The sequence below is a fragment of the Stegostoma tigrinum genome, chromosome X (genome assembly GCF_030684315.1).
Source record: "Stegostoma tigrinum isolate sSteTig4 chromosome X, sSteTig4.hap1, whole genome shotgun sequence".
Classification (NCBI taxonomy): Eukaryota; Metazoa; Chordata; class Chondrichthyes; order Orectolobiformes; family Stegostomatidae; genus Stegostoma; species Stegostoma tigrinum.
In genome coordinates this window covers 6,068,197-6,094,468 of record NC_081404.1, presented here as the reverse complement: position 1 = coordinate 6,094,468, position 26,272 = coordinate 6,068,197, and the positions used below count along the sequence as shown (strand labels likewise).

The 26,272-nt window shown below is 42.7% G+C and overlaps 1 protein-coding gene across 4 annotated transcripts in view; it reads right to left on the bottom strand.

Annotated features, from left to right (window-relative positions):
- Window positions 1–1,043: 1,043 nt before the first annotated feature.
- Window positions 1,044–26,272, bottom strand: part of pou6f1 (POU class 6 homeobox 1) — a 186,346-nt gene continuing 161,117 nt past the window's right edge. Inside the window, exon 12 of one of the 4 annotated variants that reach the window (XM_059643392.1) lies at window positions 1,044–10,688. In XM_059643392.1, coding sequence (XP_059499375.1) covers window positions 10,283–10,688 — 406 coding nt within the window. In that variant the 3' untranslated portion in view covers window positions 1,044–10,282. Of the gene's footprint in view, window positions 10,689–19,575; window positions 19,804–26,272 lie in introns of those variants that run through there. The other 3 variants (XM_048523309.2, XM_048523308.2, XM_059643393.1) reach the window with 3 other exon arrangements.

Here is a 26,272-nt window from a genome sequence, read left to right as displayed (position 1 = left end):
CTTAGGAGGCCTTTAGGTTTTTTTAAAACAATTGGAACAATAGGAGAAGAGTGGCCATCTTTCACAGACCAGGCTTCCCAGGTGTTTTTAGCTATAGCAGGCAGAAGGTGTTTGGGGTCCTAGAAGATTTAGAAGTTTCAGTAAATGATTCCTAGCTACAACTCTCTGAAATTTAAGATAACAAAGTGTGGAGCTGGATGAACACAGCAGGCCAAGCAGCATCTTAGGAGCACAAAAGCTCTTCATTTTTTTCCTCCTGGATTGGAGAACTGCATGTAAGAATCTCTGTCTGAATTTGACTTTTCGCCAAGGATGTGTTTATGGGATGTTACTATATTGGAACAATTAATTAGTATTTTTTTTCCTTTATTCATTCACAGGATAAGGGTCTCATTGGCCAGACAGCATTTATTGCCTATCCCTAATTGTCCAGAGGGCAGTTCAGAGTCAACCACATTGCTGAGAGTCTGGAGTCACGTGTAGGCCAGTCCAACAATAATACCACGAGGCCATCGCCTCCCAAAAGAACTATATCTATTATTCACTTAAGTTTTCCAATAGTTGTTATTCTAAATTACTCTTCCTTTTGTTTATATTTTAACTATAGTGTTTAAATAGATTGCGTCTTGCTTAACTTTGAGTAGTTTCACCAATTGCATCATATCTGGAACATGGCACTTCGCACCTACCTTTAAAATAATATTAACTTGGGGTCTAGATTACCTTCTTAAAATAATTTGTAGAGGTCTAGTCTGGTGCATAACAAGGGCAACATGTCTCCTGGGTCATCAACGCCAAATCTCAAAGCTGACTAGTTATAATGGGAACTGCTGCATTGCATGAGGTGATTATGTGCTCTGGGTTTGAAAACATTTGACATTAGATGGATCAAAGAACTGCAAACAGATAGCTGGTTCTTGAAAGAAGTTGTCAAAAGGGAAAGATATCCGTTTATCAAATAGCCCACAAATAACCAGGATAAATGGAGTTTAACAAATGAATGGTAATCTAGTTCAGTGCAGTAAGTTAACACCACACAAATGTTTTGTTCTGTAGTCTTAAAATAATGCTTTATTATTCTTTCAGCTTCTATCCACAAATAATTAGTAACAGACCATTATTCACAATTATATATTGCTTGCAGACCTGGGGAACTTCTCCGTTACTGATTTCTTTGACTACTAATTACAATCTGAAGAATTTAAACTCAGCAACAAAGAAAAAACACTACAATTAATCATTAAGAGATCATGAACTTATTGCACCCTTTCATGTCAGGGAGTCACTTTTAAAAAATAATCATCCATTTCATCTTATCTCCAGTATATTTTAAACTACTTACAATTTTCAGTAAATACAAAAATGGAGTGAGATGGTGAAGCAAATCAAAGACACCAGTTTTCAATACAGTGAACTGAATGCTGATGACTGCATTGCTTTATTTGAGTTGTTCAGAATACTGAGCAGCAGGTTTTAAAAAAAAATGTTATTTTACAAATTTCATTGCTTCGTAATTTCAACACATTGGAGATTGCGTTCAGTCAGGTTAATATGGCCGTGGTGAAGTATGATCATCTGGAATTTGAACTGAAATCTGAAGGAAATTACCACCAGAGGTTCATGCCAGTCAGACTTGGATGCAGGTAGTTTCACAGCTCTTAAAAAAAAAACTCCTGCAGTTTACAGGATGGGATTCGCAGCAAGTTAGAGTTACATTGTATATCTCTGGAGTGTTTGTCTCTGTGAAAATTGATGCTCCATGGCTGCCAACTTCTTGTTCAAAGAGATTTCCCTTAGCACAATCAACACTTTATAAAGGTTCAGTTCTTTATTACTGAAAATATAAACGTAGTTCTTCTGCAGCGTATTTGAGAAAGCTGTGGTATTCTTTCCACTAATAAAGACAGGTTTCACTGCAAACTATGTATTTTAATTATTTCAGAAATCTTCCACAACTGATTAAAGGAATCAAAATGTTTTGAAGGAACTAATTAGTATCAACAACAAAGACAGAAAAAACACTAAAATCATGGAGGTTACAATGTGTGAAGAAACTCCACTATGTTTGCCATGTTACATGTCTCTGTCTGTGCGTATACACGTAGACACACAATGTTAAAATAATTTACCAGATTTCTTAACCTGCTTTTTCAGGGATTTTTGGAATTAACAGATGAAGATTATGTTGCAGTATCATCTATCCAGGTAATCCACAGAATCAATATCTTGCTCCATTTTTTTGTATGGGGTTAGAAAAAGCCAAATTGGTTGTTTCCTGTATTTAGAAATTATCATATCCCACCACAATTCTCATAACCACAACTTGTTATTTGTTTTCTCTAGGTACTTATACAACTTTCTTGAAGTTGGACAATCAAGCTCCCAATACCTGTTAGAGCAGTTCACCTCATAAATTCAGGACTCTGACCACAGTAAGTCAATCTAAATTTTCGTTTCACACTCCTTCAAAGGTGGAGGCCTAAATGAGGATTTACAGCAAAAATTCTGTTTTCTTTTAAATCAGAACAGAAGTTTACCAGATTTTGATAAATCCTTCCAAAACGCAAATGAAAAAACATTAAAAACGAGCTTCTGCTTCGAAAAGTTTTTCTATACTTGCAGTATAAATAGAATAGACATATGAAATGTAACTACTAACTATAGTTCATTAATAATTAATATGCACTCGTTAAAACCTTCACAACATCATAGTTTTGCTACTGATTACTTATGCCACCTCTAAGAATGAGATCTCATGAGCATAAATGGGTGCTCATTTGAAACCAACAATAAGAAATTTTTACTATCTTCTCCACCCTATTGTTTAAGGAAATTATATTTTTGTAGGCTTTATGTGACAGTTCTCATTTCCTCAAGTTATCTTCCTCAATCTTTTCCAGTTGTACACAACTCAAAACATTATGTTCCCTTTATTAAGTTACTGACCACACTTTCCCAACAGCGATTAATGCATCAATCACTTAGCAGGAAAAGGCAACAGTTCTCAGTTTTTGTTTCACATCACACTCACCAACACCTCTTATATCCCCAATGATGTTTTTCTCTGGGCATTTAAAATCAAAGGGGACTTGCAGTAGTCCATCTTGAGGCCTGAACAAAGCCACTCCCTCTGGTGCCTTGTCCAAAGTGTGTGGTTTATACAAGGTGTTGGAATGCATCATAGGTGAATTCATGTGCTGATCCTGACTTTGTTCTATAGTGTAAAACAAATGATTGGAAGTCAGCAGCTGGTTCTACATCTCAAATCATCTTACCTCACACACTGCTAACAGCCAAAGCCAAACTTCTGGCCCACTGATCAAATTTCTTCCACAACATTCTCACCACAGGTTGTGTCCCCGCACAATGTACTTTCCAACCTCTGCTGACATGCTATCTGCTGCCCCTGGTCCCTATGTAACAAGCAGGTTACAGCATCTACAATCCCCGACACAGTGTGCACTCTGTACTCCACTCCTCCCACACCCTTGTCAACAGATAGCTACTAATCTTTTGCATGACAGAATAATTAGAATATGCACTCGTTAAAACCTTCACAACATCATTAGCTGGAAGGAGGTTATCACAGAATCCCTATAGTGCAGAAGCAGGCCATGTGGCCCAGACCAACCCTCCAAAGAGCATCCCACCCATCCATCCATCCCTGTAACCCTGCGTTTCCCATGGCTAACCCACCTAGCCTGTGCATCCCTGGATACTATAGACAATTTAGCATGGCTAATCCATAACCTGCACATCTTTGGTGTTGTGGGAGGAAACAAGAGCACCTGGAGGAAACCCACACAGACAAAGGGAGAATGTGCAAACTCCACACATGGTCACCTGGGGATGGAATCAAACCCAAGTCCCAGACAGCAGTGCTGACCACTTGTGCCACCCAGACTTGGAGATGTTTGGAGGTTGTGAAAAGTGCTATATCGATACAACTCTTTTCTTGCCTCAAGTCTTCCAGTTGATTTACTTTGGAAATACTTTCAGCAATAAACCCTGAAAACACCTGAAATGACTTATAACTCACCAAATGTATCTATAAATATACCTGAAAATTACATGCATCCAAGAAAAGGTTCTGTAGCTCCTCCATAGCAATTTAATATCAAAATCTCATGCCTCATTCCTGCCACTGCAGTAACAGAGGCTTGGTCAAATCAACTTTATTTTAACCACTGCATTTATTAAAATTATAAAATATCTCAAACATTAATACCCTATATTAATAGGCAGCGTAGAATTACCTCAGGAATTTCACACTATAGGTCAGGAAAATTGTGGGCAGGAAGAAACAGTTTCAAAGTTATCGTTTCACCTTGAAGTTCTGACATTGAACAAGAAGTGATGTTAGAATCACTCCTGGGTATTCATCTTGGTGGGATGGGAATTTGCCCAAAAACACATGCATAGAATTATCAGGCTTTCTGTTTCTGAGTTTGCCAACTTGTAGTTTCCCACCTCTTCAAGTGAATGGCAGAAAATTGTGGGTTGGCGAGGACAGAATCAGGAAATCCTAGCCACAACGGTAGGAGGCTAGTCAACATAGCAGCATCATAGTCCACACTGATCCTGTTCTTGTCCAACAACTGAATCTGTGCAATTCCAGCATAATTTACTGGCGATTGACCAGGAGATTTTTTTTCTTGGTCTTGTCCTTCACCCAGCTGTTCCTTGGTCCTCTTGCTGCCTGATTGAGATCAGCTAATTCAACACAGACTGCTGATTCAACCAAGAACCTTTGCGTCCATTTGGCTTCGATCAATGTTGTGCAGTGCCTTTACCCAGATGACCATCAGGGGCCCTGTGTGTCAGTTCACAGCCCATTTAAAGCTGACCATTTATTGCTATTTCATGAAAGGAGGGAATAAAATTAAACTGCATTCAGAAACCTTCATTGAGCATCACATGAAAAAATATACCATTTGTCTAAAATACTGCAGGAGCAAATAACTGCAAACAAAACTTTGTACTCATTAATTAGATTGGAACTCATTATTTTCCTTATTTAGATCTTGATTTTAGGACATTACTTAAAGGTATACTGTGTGGTTATTGAATAAAGTATCCTACGATTGCATGCTTTATTTATAACTACTTTATGCATCTGCTCAGTAACACAAAATGAGACAGACCGAAGCTTGAAGCCTAGTCTGTGCCAGTCTTTCAATAGCCCATGCACGATAATGAGTCTTAGAATTCCTGTGTTAGGAAAATAAACAGAAGTGCTTTTCCTGATGACAATCCTATGATAAATGTATATTTGTGGACATTTGAGCAAATTGATCTCTGATGCACTTGTGATGAAATAAGCTGGCAACACTCCCTGATTAAGCTCATACTTGGGCAAGGGCTCTCAATGGCATTGTATCCGAACAAAAGACAGTATTTTCAGAGAGGAGGTAATGAAAATAGACCACGTGTGTCTGGATCACATCAAAAAGCACCACCATGACTGTAACAGACTCCAACAACCTGCTGCAGTAATACTGATTGTCTTGTAAAATCAACGTGGTGGCAACAATATAGTTAGCATTTCTATTAAGCTGGCATTTTGGGGGTCATAAGCAAAGGTGGCAACACCACAACAAGGCTGCGGGTGTTGACAATATGGTTCGGCTTTAAGTTTCCAAATCAATTCAGAAGTCTTGTGCTCCTCCTGCTGTCCCTATTAGACCTTTACGCTCTCAGCCCGATGCTTGGTTGTTATCGTTGGATACTGCTGCTGCTGCTGGCTTTTGCTGCTTGCTTGGCTTGCTGTTTGCTTGCTATTGCCTGCTTGCTGGCTTGCTGTTTGCTTGCTGTTTGCTTGCTGAATATAGAATCATGATGGAACTAGATGGTGTTTATGTGGGTCAATTATTTCAACGTGTCAGGTTAGGCAGGCCCAGGGACAATGTTCCCAAACTCTGAGATCAGATCTGGGGAGAATTTTGGGCGGTTCTTCCCTGCTCCAGAGGACAATGAAATTGTGGAATAAGTTACCAGTGGGAGCAATGAATGCTGACTCACTTAATTTTTTAAAGAAAGTTGGATTGTATTGAGATGCACAGGACATCACAGTTATATGGGGCAAGTTAGGTAGACGAGCAAGTCATTTCCTATCTGTTATTGCTTTGTCTCCATATGGATCTATAAACTGTGCCTCCGTTCCTAGACAGAACAACAATTCTGTGTCTACACCCAGAACAATTCTGTGTCTTTAGTTTCAGACGATATGGTTAATTCTTAATGCCCTCAGGGCAACTAGGGAATAGTCAATGAATGTGGACTTGTAGGTATCAAGCCAAACCCCAAGAATCAATTTGTAAAAGACTCCCATATGTTTGGGTTGGAGGGGGTAGTTGTTTGAAAATTCACAGAAACAAATTTAACCAATGATGCACATAAACATGAACAATGTCACCTCGTTATCCATAATAATCTGCAACTACTGTCTGTTCTGTGATGGCAGGAAGGATAGCGGCTACACACTGACTTGGCCCTGGGTCAAGATATTCTAATTACAGTATTTGAACTATGGCATTTTAAATGTCGAACACTTTACATTAGAGTAAATAATAACTTTTTAAATGTAAACAAATAGTATGTAAAAATCAGGTTTCTACTGCAATAGATGTTCAGGTGGTACCAGGAGGCTTCCCAATGCAGTTACTTGTTCCTCAAATGCAATCACTTCACATCTGTCACATATTTAGTATTTTGGTTGTATTATAAATGACAAAAGGCAGTCCTGTAATGAGGGTTAGTGCAATGGCATCACCCCGTACATATTATGCTACAGAAGGTGCATATGGTAAATGTCTTCCCAAAGGTTCCAATTTGTAATTTTTCTGGAAATGGTACTAAAAAACATCAGTTGGTAACTGTGGCTTTGCGGTTTTGTGTAAAATGGTGATAACCAATTGGCAACTTAATGTCATTGGAAATAAAATACTGGGAGAGCTGCCTACTTGCCATCGCACAAAATCAAGATCTGCTCCACTAAGTGTAAAACATTCCACCAGCCTGGACAGCTGGCTAACACAAGAAGGCATTGTTCAGTTTCCTCCAGATGTAGTTCCAGACAATCCCTCATGCTGGGTCTTCAAGCCATTGATACTTTGTAACTTTAGTCCCATAGGCCCTCATGCTGCCTGCTAAAAAATGAGTTTCTATTTTGGGCTAGGCTAGTAAGACTGATTTTTTTCCCTTTTAAGTGGAGCATCTCTCAACAGAGAGAACATAAACTGATACATGGTACTGTTTCAACTTACAGTAAATGGATTTCCTGTTGATTTGGAGAAGATAATGCCTTACCTACCTTCCCAGTTCAGGAAAGCTTGTTTGAAGGATGGACTTGGACAGGAAATCAGAATTGGGAAGATGAACATTTGCTATCTTATCCTGATAGCAAGAACAAAGTCGGACATTAGTATTGTTTTATGAAGGTGATTTGCACTGTGTCAGAGCTGTGATGTATCTTCTAATGTTTCAGATGTCAGTGTCATGGTTTTGAAAGAAATATTTATAACTTTTTGAAGGGTTGTTAATTTTACAATATGAACATAATCTCAAAATATTGCAGGCAATGTTTTTCACTGATTAATTGATCATATTAATTATGCTGTAACCAAAAATGAATCTCCTGTAAACTTTAATCCTTCTCAGTCATGCTTGCTTATGGATGCTGCTCTATGCAGCAAAGCAGATACATGACAGGATTACAAAGGGAAACCCAAGACAAGGAATAAAAGTGGTGGTTGATATTTTTGCCCACTCTCACCTGGAAACCTGAACTCCTTGTTGGGTACACTTTCCCTTGCATCCTTGACCCAAATGGCCATTCTCTAAGTGAGACATGACAACACTGGGGCCCCAATTTTTACCTGAAACTGGGAGCATGGTGTAAGAGGGTGGCTCAGGGCTACAAGACTGCAGCACTGCACGACATGGAAGCAAATCAGCTGGACATAATTTCAATACAGCTTCGAGTCATGATACAGGAGTAAATGTGACTTCCACCCGCATGGTGAAAACGTCTGGCTTACATGCTTAGTCTAGTTTTAGGTTCTGAATCCATTCTTGAAATTTGTTTAATAACCTGACAAGGTCAGCACATGTCCTTGTTTACTCATTGCTTGCTTTCATTCTATTTTCTGGCCTACTACATTCGCACTAAGTCTTGACCCTGTATCAATTTCCTCAGCATCAGGGGGATTGTCCCCCTCTTTCCTTCCTTTCACCGTTGCCAATGACCTAATCTCATCCTGTCTGTGTCACACACAACATGCCTCCTCAATTTGCACTGGAAGAAGGAACTTGCATTTATACGGTGACTTCCCCATCCTCAGGACATCCTGAAGAGTTTTACTGCTTTTTTTCAGTGGTACCTCTGTTTCAATGTAGGGAAATGTGATGGTTGGTTTGTGTCTTGCGGCCACTATCCATAACTACCTAAAATCCACTCTTTTGTCACTGTTTGATTCTCTTTCACTTTACAAACTACACTTAGAGGAGGTAACCATCCTTACTACAAGAGGAGAGTGAAGAACAGAAGGGACAGTACCAAGACCCATATAGGGAATTCCCAAATTTAACTGAAGTGAGTGAGTCTGGCAGATGAGGACATATCTGAAAGAATGGAACCCAGTTAAATTCTCAGCATTGCTGATGGCAAAGTTGGCAGCTCCATACAGCTGTCTGATTGACTTCAATTTATATAACCAAATGCACATTCAGCAACTTTGACTTATCAACCAGTAAGGTGCTACATATGGACATTTACATTTTCTTACTGACTAGACATTTACCCATTCTTCCATCTTCCAGACACTCTTTATCAACATGACTGAACATAGCCTGTGAGGATGAAGAATGCTTGGAGGAAATCACCTGTCCTGAAGATGCACCACCACATGATACATGTGTTTCAGGTACCAGTGCAGCAGAGGCTAGTATTCTGAGTTAGCACCTTAGTGAGACAGACAGGCCAGAACTGGATAATTCTCTTAACCAAAGTGAAATGATTTGAGTATCTGGAAACACTACTCCTGACAAAGGCCAAGGAGACTGAGCCTTAGTATGAAGACTCACGAGAGTGGGGGTGGTCTGTAGTATACATGCTTTTTCTATTGCTGGTGCACCTGCAGTTCCCTCATCAAGCCTTTGGTGTGGCAGCTCGTCCTCTTCACTCCAGTAGATTGAAGCTGGAGCAAGACCCATAAACAGCTTCTCCAATGTGCTGGTGAACACTTTTCAAAATACAGTCCAAAGCAAATAGTGGTCATTGAATCACAGTCCACAATGAACCGAGTGTTGCAGCTTTATTCGGATTAAGACCCCTTTAATTTCAGAAGATCATCAGCCAATGCCTAAGGGTTGCTCTAAAATCTTATTGACCTATACAAAAGCCATGGTGCATCAGTTAAAATCCAGGATCTAAACTGCATCATAGGTCCCCAATTTACAGATCAACACGAGCTCTCGTCTCTCCACTGCAGGACACCCAGCCACTCCAGTACCTGCAGTTTTAACATCATGGCAGCTGCGTGCATTTTGCCATTTCTAGAACTTCATCCCGTCACCATACCCTTTTGTGGCAGTCCAGTTGGGAAAAATAGATGCTTGACAACCATAGCTGAGCCTAGTTTCTCACCTGACTTCCACATATACACATTTCTGGTGTGGTCATTGTGCAGCAACAAGGAATATTGCATTTTGTTCTCCCCACCTCTTGTTCAACTCCAGGATCCCCAGGTCTATTTTGCATCTGCTAAACTATTCTGCTTGAGGCAAGGTCACCTGGAGTAAACTAAAGATCAAAATTGGCTGATACGAATCTCAGAATTCACAAGATAAATTTGTTCAGTTCTCAGAAAGCTGGATTGCAACTTGTAACACCCTTGTATGTATCATTTTACAGGGTATGGACCCCTCAAGGCAAACTTGGACAGTTGGATACACATCAGAGATGCTCAGTTGGTCACAAAGTTGAAGTAAGATGAGACAGGAAGAGGGGGAATTATAACTGACTGTGACATTTAACCTGAAGGACTGTGGGTGCTATAAAATGAATTATGCAGCAGCTTATATACTATTCCTAAATATTACAGTAATTCACTCTAATGGCTCCATCCATGTGGCTGTATACCACAATATGCCTTAGTAGACAGAAGAGATGCAGTGATCGAGGGATGTCTACTTTTGCCGCTTGGTCATTACCCTCTAAATGATCCTCATAGTGCTATTTATAAAAACGTTGGATCAACTCACTGAAAGAGTCTTCTGTAGGTCAGCCTGTTCCAGCAATGTTTACTGTGGAGTCCGATAATCGTTCAACTGAACCTGTTCCCGTCGTGTCATTCTGCTGCAGTCGCTTGATGGTGTTTTTTAAAGTCTGCCTCTTGTTGCAGAACCACACCCTAACCACCTCTCGGTCGTAGTTCAGCTGCTCGGCTATCTCTGTCATTTCCTGACCTGTGGGGTGTGTATTTTTCTCAAAGTGGGCGTTAAGGATTTCCAGGGCCTGTGGTGTGAAAGATGTGCGTCGTTTGCGTTTCTTTGAAGGTTCACTACCAACGAACTCAGTGAGGTTCTGTATGCCCGCACGGTGTCGTATTTCTGCTTCTGTCAGCCATCTTTCTAGAACTGGCTTGATCTTCTGTGCACTTTTAGGAGTGATGTCCAATTTCTCAAACCTAACAGGACACAAAACTGTGCTATAATTGTCGGCCTCCAGACAACTACGTTTTACATCTCCAAAGAAATGTCAATATAATGTTTTTTTTCTGTTCTGATCACCTGATGCTCGGGATTATTGAATGCCTAGACTGGCATTTTTATTTGCCTCCCATTACTTCAGTTTGGTCAAAGATGTGTGTGTGAGTCATAAGGTTTATCTCTGCCCCCTAATCTAGACAAATTTACAAAACTCCTCCCCTCCACCAAACAAGTTCATGTCACTTTGACGAGGATTTTGTTTTCCAGTCTGGAGTCCCAGATATTATTGCTGCTGGCCTGCTTTACTGAGAGTTTATAAAGAGTGGGCTACAGTAAATAAAAGTTATAAATTTATTTTACAACTTGAGATTTGCCTCAGCCCAAAGATGTTCTTATTCTTACCAAATATTTATTATTTTCTCCCTTACCAGTTGTGGTTTAGGAGGTAGCACTTTGCTACATTTAAATCAGAAAATTATGTTCCACTCCAGAGATTTGAAAACAAAGCTTGGGTGGAAACACTTCAGTAGAATGACATTGTCCTTGTGTCATTGAATGAGTAATGCAGAGCAACCTAAAATAATCATCTAGGGACTTGAGTTCAAATCTCACCATGGAAGCTGGGACATTTAAATTGAGTTCATTGAATAAAAAAAATTATTTGAAGCTATTCAATTATCACAAGATTCTCATTTAATATTGTCGTGCTATGATGGAATTTGCTACTGACCCATGATTCTAGATTTACAATCCTCAGCAAGCCATATTATGAACTGAGAGCCCAGATATCCATTAGTCTATTGAACCAGCTGCATGCAAGGCAAAATACTGTTTGATGGACTATTCTTTCTCTTAAACCTATTGCGGCACTTGTAGATTTTTATGTACATAGGCTAAAGAGGTGCCAAGTGTTCATACTTTCTGGGATTGATACTTTTAGAAGTCTAGATGGTTGAAACATTTGTAAGGATGTTGCAATAACAGTTTCTTGTTCAGACTAATGAATGAATGACTGGTGTTCAAACACAGTTGCTACATAAGCTCAACAGGTCTGGCAGCATTCAGAGTTAACCTCTGAAGGTCCTGAGGAAGGGTCACCGGACCCGAAACGTTAAATCTGATTGTTTCTTCACAGATGCTGCCAGACCTGCTGAGCTATTTCAGCAACTTTATTTTTGTTCCTGATTTACAGCATCTACAGTTCTTTTGGTTTTTATTGATTGGTATTTAAAACTTTTGCATACATTCTACAGAGTTCATTGGTTCTGCACAGAGTGTACACTGGGTGAATAGGCATGCAAGTGTTTTAGGCTGGCAAGGAAGCTATGAAGGGCTATTGGAGGTAGTGGAGGGGCATAGACGGGTTGAGCCTACCTTTCAATAGGCTCTCTCGATCAAATTATTGTTCCTAACACCTGGGAGGAGTCAACCATGACTCCTTGAAAAGTTGACCCGAATCCATTAAAATTATGGGTGTTTCGGAGATGCCTGTCTCCATAATGAAATCCGATAGGTTGGGAGTTCCAGGGTGAGGGATCATCATCCAAACTACCCTGCACTTTTATCCCGCCATGAGGAAAACTGAAGGCATTAGGGATTGAGTTCCATCCACCAAATTTAAAAGGTCAACTGAGTTTTGTTGACTCCCCAAAAATCCAACTCTTGGGAACCACCTGGAGACAGGTCCTCTCACACCCACAGCTACAGACAGGGATATACATACAAAATTTAAGCAGATCGTTCCTCAGTGGTCTCTTCACTCACATTTATGCCTGTCATACATTCACTGATGCTGCATGAAAAGGTGATGTTGACCTGATTGGTCACAACACCCAAAGTGCTGTCAATTGTATCTCTATGCAGAATCACACCTACCTGTGAGGACTGTCTTCACACTGTGACAGCAGTGAGCCAGCCCTAGAAACACTGCAAGGATACCAAGTGCTGAAGTGTCCCCACGGACTGACAGGTCCAGTGACGTATCAGATATCCAATTCCATCCAGACATGATGCAATGATGGCTTGAGGATATGGTGCCTTGAAACAGCCACACTTCTTTGGAGGTTTTGCTTGCATATAAAGTTAGCACCATTCAAGTGCAATTCAAAGGAGTACTGCGACTACACAGCACTGAATTAACTCAGGGAATTTGGTGAATAGATGAATTCAACATAGAGAAGGAAAGGTTCCTTAATTTATTTATTCATTGGATACACGTGCCACTGGCAAGGCCAGGATTAGTTGCACATCCTTAATCAAAATACTAGAACAGCATCATGGGTGTCCCTCTATCTCAAGGGATGCAGTGGTTCAAGAAGGCAGCTCATGACCACCTTCTCCAAGGCAATAAATACTGGCTGAACCAGAGATGATCACAAATTATGAACAGAAAAATAATTGCCCTTGAGAAGAAGATGGTGAGCTGCCTTCTTGAACCGATGTAGACCATACACACATGCGAATTAGGAGCGGGAGTAAGCCACTTGGTCCCTCAATCCTGCTCCTCCATACAAAAGGACTGCAGCTGAAACAAAACAAAACTGCGGATGTTGGAAACCTGAAACAAAAACACAAATTGTTGAAGAAGCTCAGCAGGTCTAGCAGCATCTTTGGAGAGAGAGAGAGAGAAAGAGAGAGAGAGAGACAGAGTTAATGTTTTAGGTTCAGTGACCCTTCATCAAGATTGTGGCTGATCTGATTATTCTACCTACTGCCAGTAAGCTTTATCTTGCTTATCGAGAACCTTTCGAAATCTGCCTTCAAAGATGGTGCTTTCACTACCTTTTTGAGAAGAGAGTTCCAAAGACTCATCAACTCTTAAAAGAGCACATTTCTCCGCATATTTGTCTTAAAGGATGACCCTTTATTGTTAAACTGAGAACTCCAGTGCTAAGTTCTCCTACAACAGGAGATATCTTTTCCAAAGGGGTGCAAGCACACCAACAGTGCCCTTAGGGAGGGAGATCCCAATATTTGACCCAACAACACTGAAAGAGCAATAATAGATTTTCAAGTCAGGATGGTGAGTGGCTTGGAGGGAAACTTGAAGGTGGTGGTGTTCCCATGTGTCTGCTGCCCTTGTCCTTCTAGATAGTTGTGTTTTTGGAAAGAGCTGTCTAAGGATCTTTGGTGAATTTCTGCAGTGCATCTCATAGATTGTACACACTGCTGCTACTGTGCGTCAATGGTGGAGGGAGTGGGTGCTTGTGGATGTGGTGCCAGTCAAGAGGACTGGTTTGTCCTGGATGGTGTCAAGCTTCTTGAGTGTTGTTGGAGCTGAACCCATTCCAGGCAAGTGGGGAGTATTCTATCACACTCCTGACTTGTGCCTTGTAGGAAGGTGCTTGCTGCAAGATTCCTAGCTTCTGACCTGCTCTTGTAGCCACAGTTCAGTTTCTGGTCAATGATAACTCCCAGGATGTTCAATGATGGCAATGCCATTGAAAGACAGGGGGTGACGGTCAGATTTTCTCTTGGTGGAGAAAGGCATTGTCTGGTACTTGTGTGGTGCAAATGGTACTTGCCACTTATCAGCACAATCCTGGATGTTGTCCAGGTCTTGCTGCATATGGACACAGGCTGCTTTAGTAATCTGACCTGTTACCCAACAGGGGATGGTCTGAGAGAGGGCACATTGTCAAGCAGGTAAGGCGATTCATTGCTGGGTTTTCAGGCTTCTTTCTTCCTTACACTAGCACAATAGTTTAAACTAGGACTAGGCAAGTATATGTAGCATACTGAAATTACAGCTCGTGTAGCTAAGCTGCAGGTGCTGTGGGCCATCAATTGCAGCAGAATTGTATTCAACTGCAATCTGCAACCTCATGTTCCAGCATATCCCCCACTCTACCATCAACATCAAGCAAGGGATTAACTCTGGTTCAGTGGAGAGTAGTGGAGGGCATGCCAGGAGTAGCACCACAGAAGTAAGACAAAAATAAACAAGTTAACAGACTGGAGAAATGCTACTTGTGTTCAAAATCATGACAGGTCGAGGCAGAGAGGTCAGAAAGCAACTGTTTAAGAACAAGGGGTCACCCATTTAAAACAGTTGAGGCAGCTCTTTTCCTCTTAGAGGGTCATAGCTCTTTGGAACTCTCTTCTTCAAAAGGTGGTCAAAGCAGAACCTTTGAATATTTTTCAAACATAGAAGGATAGATTCATGGTAAGCAAGGATTGAAATATTCTTGGGGTAGAGATCACAATCCGAACAACCATGATCTTACTGAATTGCAGAACAGGCTCGAGGCGGCCGGTGGGTGTACTTGGGGGAAAGTGCTGGATGCAGATTCAATCATGGATTTCAGTACAGAATTCGAGAAGCAGTTGAAGTGGATACATTTGCAGGGCAAGGTGGGAGAGAATGACTGGATGAGTTGCTGTTGCAGGGAGTCAGAACAAACACAATGGCTGAACAGCCTTCTCCTGTGCTGATCTAAAGCACCTGTTCCAGCAGAAACCTCAGCTCAGAGGCAGTCAAGCAGCTTGGCAAAGCCAGGTCAGTACCTCTTCATTTTTGTTAGCAATCCCTTAGCGCTCTCCTCTTTTCACATTGGGAGAATTGTAGAATTATATAGTACAGAAGAGATCCTTCAGCTCCTTGAGTCTGCGCTGACAATAAAAACTACGGTAATCTACACTGGTCCCATTTTCCTGCACTAGGCCCATAATTTTGAATGTTATTGACATTTCAAGTGCTTATCCAATTACTTTGTAAAGGTTGCGAGGTTTCCTGCCTCTACAACTTTCCAGGCAGTGCATTCCAGAGCCTCACCACCCTCTGGGTGATAATATTTTCCCTCAAATCCCCTCTAAACTTCGTGCCTGTCACCTTAAAATAATACCCCTTCATTACTGACCCTTCAACTAAGCTGCTTCCCTGCCTGTGCCCCTCATCTTTTTGTCTTCGAATGTAGCTTCTGTGCTGCCACAGGATGTGATCAATCCCCATTTTCTCAGCACTACTGTTGTTGATTGGGAACCAGCTTGTCTTTCAGGCAATAGAAATCTGCACATTGAAGCAGCACAATGGAGAACAACAGAGTAACGGATGGTGTTCAGGGTATAGTAACTCAGTACTGCTCAACATTAGGTAACATAACCAGGACAGGCAAGGAAAAAGAAAATTATTCAGGGTTAACTAAAAGGCAGGTTATGCAGTCTCCTCTCTGTGTTAAAGTGAGTGAATTGCTCATCATCTACACAAGGGAAACAGTGTCTTCCGTAACTTCTCAGCTGGAAGCATTCCTTCATATCAATGCTTATGTGTAATCACATCACTAAAATTCTCAAAACACAAAACTGAATGGTGCAACAGCTATATTTTTGGTGCAATGAGTACAGTTTTAGGTCCTGGATAAAGCCTGCACCATGGGCACATTCATCTGGCATAGACCACATTGGACACCATCTTGGTGATGTTGTTAGCGCAAGTGCTGGGAGTGTGTCTGAAGTATTGCAAAGGAGGCAGATGTTGATGTCAGTCAGAGCGTACAGTAGTAATGTAGTTCTGTGACTGAACTTGTAATCCAGAGACCTTGACAAAGATCTGAAGGCACAGGTTCAAGTGCCACCAAAACAGCTAGGGGAATTTATATTCACTGTTGGAAATCAATCTGGAGGAAAAAAACTAGCTTCAGTATTGGTTACTGTGAAAAAAACTGATATCTGTTGCTGTAAAAACCCATCTGTCTCACCAATGTCCTTCAGGGGAAAGAAACCTGCCATCCTTACCCTGTCTGGCTTACATGTGACTCCAGACCCGCAGTAATGTGGATGACTTTTAACTGCCCTTTGAAATGGCCCATCCAGCGAGCCACTTACCTGTATTGCTCAGACAAAGTCTAAGAAGAATAAATGCTTACAGATCCTTGACTAATCAGCATCGTCCGAGGCAACGGAAAGGACAAAGGTATAGCCAGGTTAGTTGACTCTACAAACTCTTCCTCATTAATGCCCAGAGAGTTGTGCTGAGAATAGGAAAGCTGTCCACAGACTAGTCAAGCAACAAACTGAACTGATGAATCAGTATTCTTGCAGGTTGAACAGCACTTTAAGAAGAGGGTAATAGGAGTTTACTCTGAGTGAGGGGCTTTGATGGCTTGGAAACATTACTATTGACTGAGCTGAAGGACATTTCAGGCAGACTTATCCTGCAAAGAGTGGGTGAACTGACAGAAGGGAGAAACAATAAGACCTCATCCTCACCAATCTAACAGTTGCAGATGCATCTGTCTGTGACAGTGTTGGTTGGAGTGACCATTACACAGTTCTTGTGGAGAAGTCCTGCCATCACACTGAGGACACCCTCCATCATGTTGTGTGACATTACTGCCGTGTTCAATGGAACAGGCGCACAATAGATACAGCAACTCAAGACTAGGCATCCATGAGGGGCTGTGTGAATTGTATTCAACCATAATCTGTAACCTCACAGCTTGGCACATTCCCCACTCACAACCCTTTCTCTCCATTACCATCAAGCCAGGGGATCAACCCTGGTTCAATGGAGAGTGCAGGAGGGCATGCCAGGAGCAGCAACAGGCATACCTGAAAGTGAGGTATCAACCTGGTGAAGCCACCAAACAGGACTTCTTGCACACCAAAGTATAATCAGCAAGTGACAGACAGAGCCAAGTGATCCCACAACCAATGGATCAGATCGAAGCTCTGCAGTCCTGCCACATCTAGTTGTGAACAGTGGTCAACAATTAAACAACTCACTGAAGGATGATCCATCTCAGTCTAATCCAGCAGACCTCAGCCTCACAGATACTAAACATCAGCCAATTTGATTCACTCTACGCGATATCAAGGGCCATTTGGAGGCACTGGATACTTAAAAAGGCTATGAGCCCTGACAACATTCCGGCAATAGTACTAAAGACTGGTACTCCAGAACTTATCACTCCCTGAGCCAAACTCTTAGTACAGTTATAACACTGGCATCTACCCAAGTATTTGGAAAATTGCTCAGGTATGCCCTGTACACAAAAAGCAGGACAAATCAAACCCAGTCAATTACCGCCCCATCAGTCTACTCTCAATCAACAGTAAAGTGATGGATGATGTCAGTAACAGGGCTATCAAGCAGCACCTGCTGAGCAAAAACCTGCTTGGTGACACCCAGTTTGGGTTCCACCAGGGCCACTCAACTCCTGACTTCATCACAGCCTTGGTTCAAACATGGACAAAAGAGCTAAATTCCAGAGGTGAGATGAGTGACAGCCCTTGACATCAAGGCAGCATATAACTGAGTGTGGCATCAAGGATCTCCTGCAAAATTGGAGTCAACAGAAATAAACAAAAACTTTATCTATTGGCTTTATTCATACTTAGCACATAGGAAGATAGTTGTGGTTGTTGGACGTCAGTAATCTCAGCTGTGTGATATCTCTGCAAGAGTTCTTTGGGGTAGTGCCTGTAGTGACTGTAATGAGGTTACCCAGGTAGACTTCATATGAGTTCCCTGATTGGGGCTGTTAACCTGGTCCAATTAAGGAGCCCTGGCTGACAGATATAAACAGGAGTCTCAGAGTTTCTGTTCACTCTGAAAGGTGGCTCTGAGGAGCTGGATCAGTGTCAATGAGTGTCCAAGTATAAATTAAAGGTAACTTGGTGATGGATACCGGCCTCTAGGACGATATGAGAAAAGTACACTCAAGAAGAAATTAGCTTGCAACTGTCATCTTTAAGTTTAAGTTAAGCATTTCTGGCATCATGCCAGTAGTTGGGAAAACTGACTCATTCAATCGTGCTGTCAAAGACTGGGCCCAGTATTTGGAAGCAATGCATTATTTTTTTCTGGGCAACTGACATTGGGGCAAATGAAAAGCAACAAGTAATTCTCCTGACAGCTTGCGGACCCACCATTTTTTTTTCGGTTATCAGGAGCCTGACATTCCTGAGCCACCAGATATTAAGACCTTTCAAGAAAGAATCCTTAATTTATGGATTTTGTTAGGGAATATTACAACTCCAAGCCTCCTCTAATTCTGGGACGCTACTGGTTGTACTCAGCAATTTCAGAACCAAGGGAATCTGTATTGGTATTTTTGACGAGGTTAGGACGACTGGCAGAGGCATGTGACTTTGGTTTAACCCTTAATGAGATGCTGAGAGACCATTTATTATGTGGGGTTAATGACATAACATGCAAAAGTGACTACTATCTGAAGCCCAATGTACTATGCACATGTAAATTAAGGGTGATTTGGCGATGGGATACCAGCCTTTGTGGAGCTATTTCAGTGGCAATGAGAGAAAAACATGTCCATGAAGAGATTAGCTTGCAATAGTCATCTTTGATTTGGAGTAAGCATTTCTGGCATTATGTGGTTATTTGGGAAGATTGACTCATTCGATCCTGTCATCGAAGACTGAGCCCAGTACGTGGAAAGAAGTCACACATTTTTCCAGGCAAATGACATTGTTCTTTGTCTGCCCCAACGAATAATTCTTCTGCCAGCTTGTGGACCCGCAGCTTTTTTGGTTATTAGGAACGTAACTTACCCGGAGGCACCACATATTGAAACCTTTTAAGGGCTGACGGACTTGGTTCAACCCCAACTCCAAGCCTCCCCTAATTCTGAAACGCTATTGGTTTTACTCAGCAACTTGAGAACCAGGGGAATCCATATTGGGATTTTTGATGAGGTTAAAATGACTAGCAGTGGCATGTGATTTTGGTTTAATCCTAAAAGAAATGCTGAGGGACTGTTTGATAATGAGACTAACGACATAACCATGCAAAAGCACCTACTAGCTGAAGCCCAAATGAACTTCAAACAAGCACTACAACTGCTTTGCCATTAGAAAATGCAGCAAGTGGAGTATATGAGTTACAGAGTATGCCAGTGGAAGTGGGCACACTCGCCACTGAGCTTGGGGGATACCTCTTGAGTGAAGGCAATTGCAGAGCCTCACTCAGGACATATCCTGAGCAGAGGGACTCCAAGTCAGCCCACAGCAAAACTCCAAAACAAAGCCAAGCCTTTAAAAAAAAAGTTAAAAATATCTTCAGGATCTGGACCAGGAAGCCATTGTAGTTGCTGCCGGTATGTGGACTCAAGACAGCAAAGAGTCCCACGAGACCTAAATGGAGTAAGAAACTCATAGGTCAGTATCCAAGAGAGTTCACACCCTGAAAAGCCCACATATATCTGGGTGGGAACAGTTAAATTGCTTACCAACACCTAAATCAGAACCAATCAAAATAAACGTCTGGTTAAACGGTCACCCAGTTCTAACAGAGTTTGAGACTGGCACAGAGATAATGAGAACTGCAGATGCTGGAGAATCTGAGATAACAAAGTGTGGAGCTGGATGAACACAGCAGGCCAGCTGTGTTCATCCAGCTTCACACCTTGTTATCTCTTGAGACTGGCACAGTCATTTCAGTGATCACAGAACCAGTCTTTAACAAATTTTGCCCTGAACCCGACCCTTAACTGTGTGCAAGACCTCAGCTAAACTGAGAACTTATACTGAGGAACCTTTCCAGATTAAGGGTACACCTTCAGTTCCAGTTTTGATGGGGCGAAGCTGGTTGAGAAAGATTTGCTTAAATTGGCTCAACATTTTTTGATTAGAAAATGGATGCTTGAGTGAAGTCTTAATTAAATTCCTTCAGGAAGGTCTATGGACTACCAAAAGAGCCAAGGCCAGCTTGCATGCTGACCAGGAAGCAATTCCATGATTTTGCACAGCCCACCCAGTGCCATATATAGTGCCATACACCCAGTACAGATGATCCCTGGAATGGTAGGTTTAACGTACGATGAACGGCTAAGGATCCTGGGATTGTAGTCATTAGAGTTTAGAAGGCTGAGGGGAGAGCTAATAGAAACTTACAAGATAATGTATGGCTTAGAAAGGGTGGATGCTGGGAAGTTGTTTCCATTAGGCGGGGAGACTAGGACCCGTGGGCACAGCCTTAGAATTAGCGGGGGTAAATTTAAAACGGAAATGAGGAGACATTTCTTCAGCCAGAGAGTGGTGTGCAGTGGAGATCGAGATGTTAAATGTGTTCAAGGCAGAGATTGATAAATTCTTGATCTCACAAGGAATCAAGGGCTATAGGGAGAGTAGAGTTGAAATGCCCATCAGCCATGATTTAAATGGCAGAGTAGACTTGATGGGCCGAATGGCCTTACTTCCACTCCATGACTTATGGTCTTATGGTCATATGCCTTACAGATAAAAGTAGAAGCAGAAATCAGGAGTCAGGGAAGCGAAGGAATCATCAAACCAGTCCAGTTTGTGGAATGGGTAGCACCCGATCACACCAGTTGTAAAGTCCATTGGGTTGGTTTGCCTTTGTGGGGATTTGAAACAAACTCTAAACTGCTTTTCACAGCTGGATAAATACCCAATGCCTCGCATAGAGGGTTTATACACAACGCTGGCAGGGGGCTGTCCTTCATGAAGCTGGACATGAGATATGTGTACTTGCAACTGTGGTTAGATGAGGAGTCCCAGAAGTATGGTACAATTGATACCCGTAAGAGTTCATACCAATATATGAGACTGCTGTCTGGGGTACTGACAGCCTGCGCCATTTTTCAGCAGACAATGGACAATTTTTTTTTTAACAAGGCTTACCTCAGGTCACCATTTATCTTGCTGACGTGCTAATAACAGGGAAGACCAGTAAGGAACACTTAGAGAGCTTGGACACAGTCCTTAGACATTTCTCTATGCATACGCCTTCGAAGGGAAAATTGTGTTCCAGTCATCCCAGGTGACCTACCTGGGCTACAGAGTAGACAAGACGGGGTTACACCCGTTGGAAGATAAAGTGAGGGCCATTAAAAATGCCCCAGCTCCCACGTCAGTACCAGAGCTTAGGTCTTTCCTTGGGATGGTGAATTACTATGGAAAGTTCATACATAACCTGGCCTCCATCCTGGCACCCTTACATCTGCTACTGAAAAAAGGTCAGCCTTGGAAATGGTCATGTAGCCAAGATGTAGCCTTTAGGGAAGTGAAGAAGCAGGTATTGTTGTCCAAAGGTGTTGGTACACCACGATCCCAAGCGAGATCTGGTATTGGCATGTGATGTCTCCCTGTACAGCATCAGGGCAGTATTAGCTTATAGTTGGCTCAATGGAGAGGAACGCCCAATAGCATATGCATCCAGGACTTTGGCTAATGCAGAGTGTAAATATACCCAGATAGAGAAGGAAGGTTTGTTACGCATATTTGGAGTCAGGAAGTTCCACCAGTATCTTTACAGATGTAAATTTGTAATAATAACAGACCAAAAACTCCTGCTAGGTCTACAGAAAGAGGACAAGGCAGTGCCTCCCATAGCTTCAGGCCAAATTCAACAGTGGGCTCTAATACTAAGTGTGTGTAATTACAAATTGGAATAGTCTGGGAGGCCAAGTAGCAAATGCGGATGCATTGAGCCACCTCCCACTGCTGCATACACCATACACTATAATGGTTAAATTTCTGGACACACTTCCAGTCACAGCTGACAATATCAGACTTTGATGCAGAAAGATCTGGTCATCGCAAGACGGAAACAGCTGGTGGTCATGGAAGGACAAGGATAGTAGATACATGGAAACACCACCCCTGCAATTCTCCTCTAAGCCACTCACCATCCTGACTTGGAAGTATATGTTCTTTCAGTGTCTGTGGTTCAAAATCTTGTACCTCCCTCCTTAACAGCAGTGTGGGTGTACCTATACCCTAAGGACTGTAGCCATTCAATAAGGCAGCTACACCACCACCTTCACAAGGGCAAAAAACACTGGCTTGCAAAGCAACAGCCACTTGCAACAAACAAGTGACAATCACTTTCAGGTTCATTGACGAATGATTTCTCAAGCTGTTGGTGAGTTAGTAACCATGTCTGGTGGGCTGTATCACTGCTTAAACTTAATGAAGTTTATCAGGAGTGGTCAATTGTTGGAAATATTGTCCCGACGCTAGCTTCTAGTTCTGGGATTCTGACTAGAGACAATGAAGGAACTGCGTTATATTTCCCAGCCAGGATGATTCCTGCAGAATGATAGGGAGAATGAGATCAGATGACAGCAAGGACAACCTGCATGACGAGGGAGCAGGAAGAGGGAGAAAAATGAGCTCAGCACCTGACCACATCTATTTGGGGCCTTTATTGAACAATTCTCCAACTTCACCCTCAGCCAGGAACAATGTGGCCACTGTTTCTATTTCACTGAGGAGGTGCTCAGATAGTTGCTGTCTGTTGTTGGCAGTTCTGTAGCCTCAGAGCTGGCCAAGGGCAATGCTGCTTGTAGCTGTAAAAGTGACAAAGACTTTGAACGTTTTACAAGGGAATCCCTGGAACAGATGACATCTCCAACAACTCACAGCTCACTGTTCACTGTTGTATAAGGGAGGCCACTCATACCCTGTACACAAAGAGACAGTAAACAATTGCGTTCTCTTGTGCCAGAAGAAAGCAGGCAAAGTGGGCATGTGGCTTCGTCAGGATTCCACATGTTGCAGGGTGGTCACTGACTGTACCCATTACTTTGTGGACACAGTATGCAAATCCAGAGAGGAACTGTAACCGCAGTAATTTCCACTGCCTCAACCTGTAACCGATGTGTGGCCATCCTCAATCTAAGAAGTCAGTTAATGCCTGACAACAGAAACCTTGCATTTATTCTGCACCAGTCCAATGGACCATCAGCATTTGAGTCACCTTAAAAAAATCAGAGGGCAGCCAATGTGTGGCAAAGGGTAATACTTTGACTGTGTGGCTCGTGCCTTTGCTGCACAAATCAAGCATCAGTTAAAACAGCCATGCTGTCAATACTAAATGTAGTTGAGCAGCCTACTGGGGTGCTTCAGCAATGCTGCCACTGCCCAGACTGTTCTGGAGGATTCCTGCACTACTTAGCACAGCACGTATCATGGCTTAGTATGTACTGTAGCCTCTACAGCTCTGCGATCATGTTGGAACAGCAGGAGAAGATAAAGAGGAAGATGAGGAGCAGGAAGAAAAGAGGAGGCGACTAGTTCCTTTCGAACCAGGCTCTTACCGATCAATTCATCTGACTGCAATAGTGAGCACGACACCAACTGCCCCCTTCATCACAAGTGCCACACAGTGCCTTCCTTCTGTTACTGCTGATCACTGTGTTCTTTTGGTCACAGTGCTAGGATAAAATTTGTCCAAACAATCAATCAATCAAAAGCAACTTTTATCAAACAAACCAATGGAACCTCAACTATTCACTCTCAATGCCTGTCTTGTCGGAGCACGAGGACAGGCAAAGACCCACACGAGTGTAACCTCACAGGGCTGCAGCATGACTGGTGGAAGGCGGTGCATTTTCACTGCGGGCAAACCACAAGTGACCTTGCAGGATGCCCACAAGTGAGTCTGCAATTTGACTAGATTCAACTGCGTCCGGTTTCAGATTGCAGGGCTGGGAGCAGGAATGTTGTCAGTCCCATGGGAGGACAGCAGGCTCGTACTCCAAGGAGTCACAGCAGCTCCCATGTCACGGCACCTCAGCAATCCGAGTGTTATGTTGGAGGCCAGGTAGCTACAGTATGGTAAGAACCTGCAAGCTCCTTAAAGCACAGGTTATCAGCAGCTCTGGCAACAGCAGACTGAGTTTGCATGGCAGCAAACTGAACTTACGTAACTCCACTCTCATCAACCATCACGGCACTCAGAGTCAGAATGGATTCTGTCTCTGTTGTAGTGGAACTTGACTCATCAGCCATCAGATGCTGCAGAAGGGTTGGGTCCACTGTGCCGGTCGTACCCCCACTTCCGTGCTAGAAAGAATGGGCTCCAAGCTATACGCAGAACCCTGTGCAAGACTGGCATTGGACTCCTCATGCTCTTGACTCTGTGATTAGCATGTCAATGTAGCAAACATCTCTGTGCACATTTGCATCAACTATTTTCTGTGAAGTCCTCATCTGGGTCCTACCGACCACAAAATACGCACAACCCTGCCCTGGTGAGCTGGCAGCCGCACTATCCTTTCACTTCACTCTATTTGCAGGTTACTCAGGCCCCGGCTTTCAGCACATGCAGCTTCCACCTCTAAGTTCGCTGTGTTGTTGTATCTGAGCTGGTGGCTGTGAGTGGGAGAGTGAGTGTCAGTGCTGAAGGTGAAGCACCGTCTTCTTGCTCTTCCACCTCTTCTTCTTCCCCAACTGCCTACCCAGGTGTCAGTTCTTAGGCATCTGAGAGGAGAAAGACACAAGGGTCGGATTGCGAAGGTGATGAGAGATGGAAACAAAGAGGTACGTACTTTCATTACCAGCAACGTGGCAATAAGAAACAACTGTGGGATGAGGGGAGAGTGGTATGTGAGGACGAAGAATGGCGATGAGCATACCATCATCTTTGGTGCTTTCACTTCCACTGCTGGTTAGGGCCTTAGTTAGGCTATGTCTCCATATGGGGGAGAAGATGCAGCAATGCCTGCCCTCTGCTGGGTAGCTGCTGCTATCTTTGGCTGTGAATGCTCTTGACCTGAAAAAGAGAGGGAACTGTATCATCTGGTCCAATCTGCCTGTCACCGTTGAACAGACATAAGTGTATATGGTGTAGTTGTGAGCTTGACAGCAGTATTAAGTGTGCGAGGTTGAGCTGAAGTAATGACTGTTCAGTATAAAACCTGATTGATGGAAATTGCTGGTATGTGAGTGATGGGGATATGGTGCATCAAGCATTGTCTGATGCGAGCGCTGCATGCATTTGGAGATGGAATTTAAAGAGACATTCACTAACCTTGATCACTTGTGAGAGGTCAATGAACTTCCTACAGTACTGCATCCAGGTCCTTAGGAGTGAAATACAGACACTGAGAGCAAAGACTATTTGCTTCAGCTGCATTCGTAGCGATGGTCTGGAGGGTGCCTTGGTCCTTATGAATAGAGGATCTCTCCTTTTGAGTCGACCAAATGCAGCAAGATCTCCAGTGCTGCACTGCAGAGTTCACTCTTCACCTGCCTCATCATAGGCACGAGTCTACCAAGTCAAACATCAGAGACTCTTTCATACCCACTTCGAGCATCTGCTCCAGTCAAAAGGCACCTCCCCTTTCAGAGATATGAGTCATGATACATCAATAGTGAACTTGTGCTAGTCTCTCACACTTTTACACCTCCTGCTTGGACAAACCAGGCACACAACAGCACACTTAGCACTGACTGATTGCTACAGCCATATAAATAAGCCTTGTCTGCTACCAGCATTGGAAGTGGCTTAATCGCACATGACCATCCCTGCACCCCCTTGTGTTATTGAATTTTGCATTTCATGCAGACCCATTACCCCTCAAAGTAGTTTAGTGGTGACTTGGGATAAATGGATCTTGTTACACTGCTGCTCAGCTCATGACCTTGGGGGGAAAGCACACAGCTACCTGCTGGGTGACAGAGTGCGGGAGCACTGGACTACCTTGAGAATGAGGGCATTGTGACAACTTCCAGGAGAGGGAGCATTTGACTGCATGAGGCATGGTGCTTGTTGCAAAGAAGTCAGACAGACAAACAGCAGAATCCTTGATATTTACAGAGATGATAGCAGTGATCTCGAGACTTCAACGGCCAT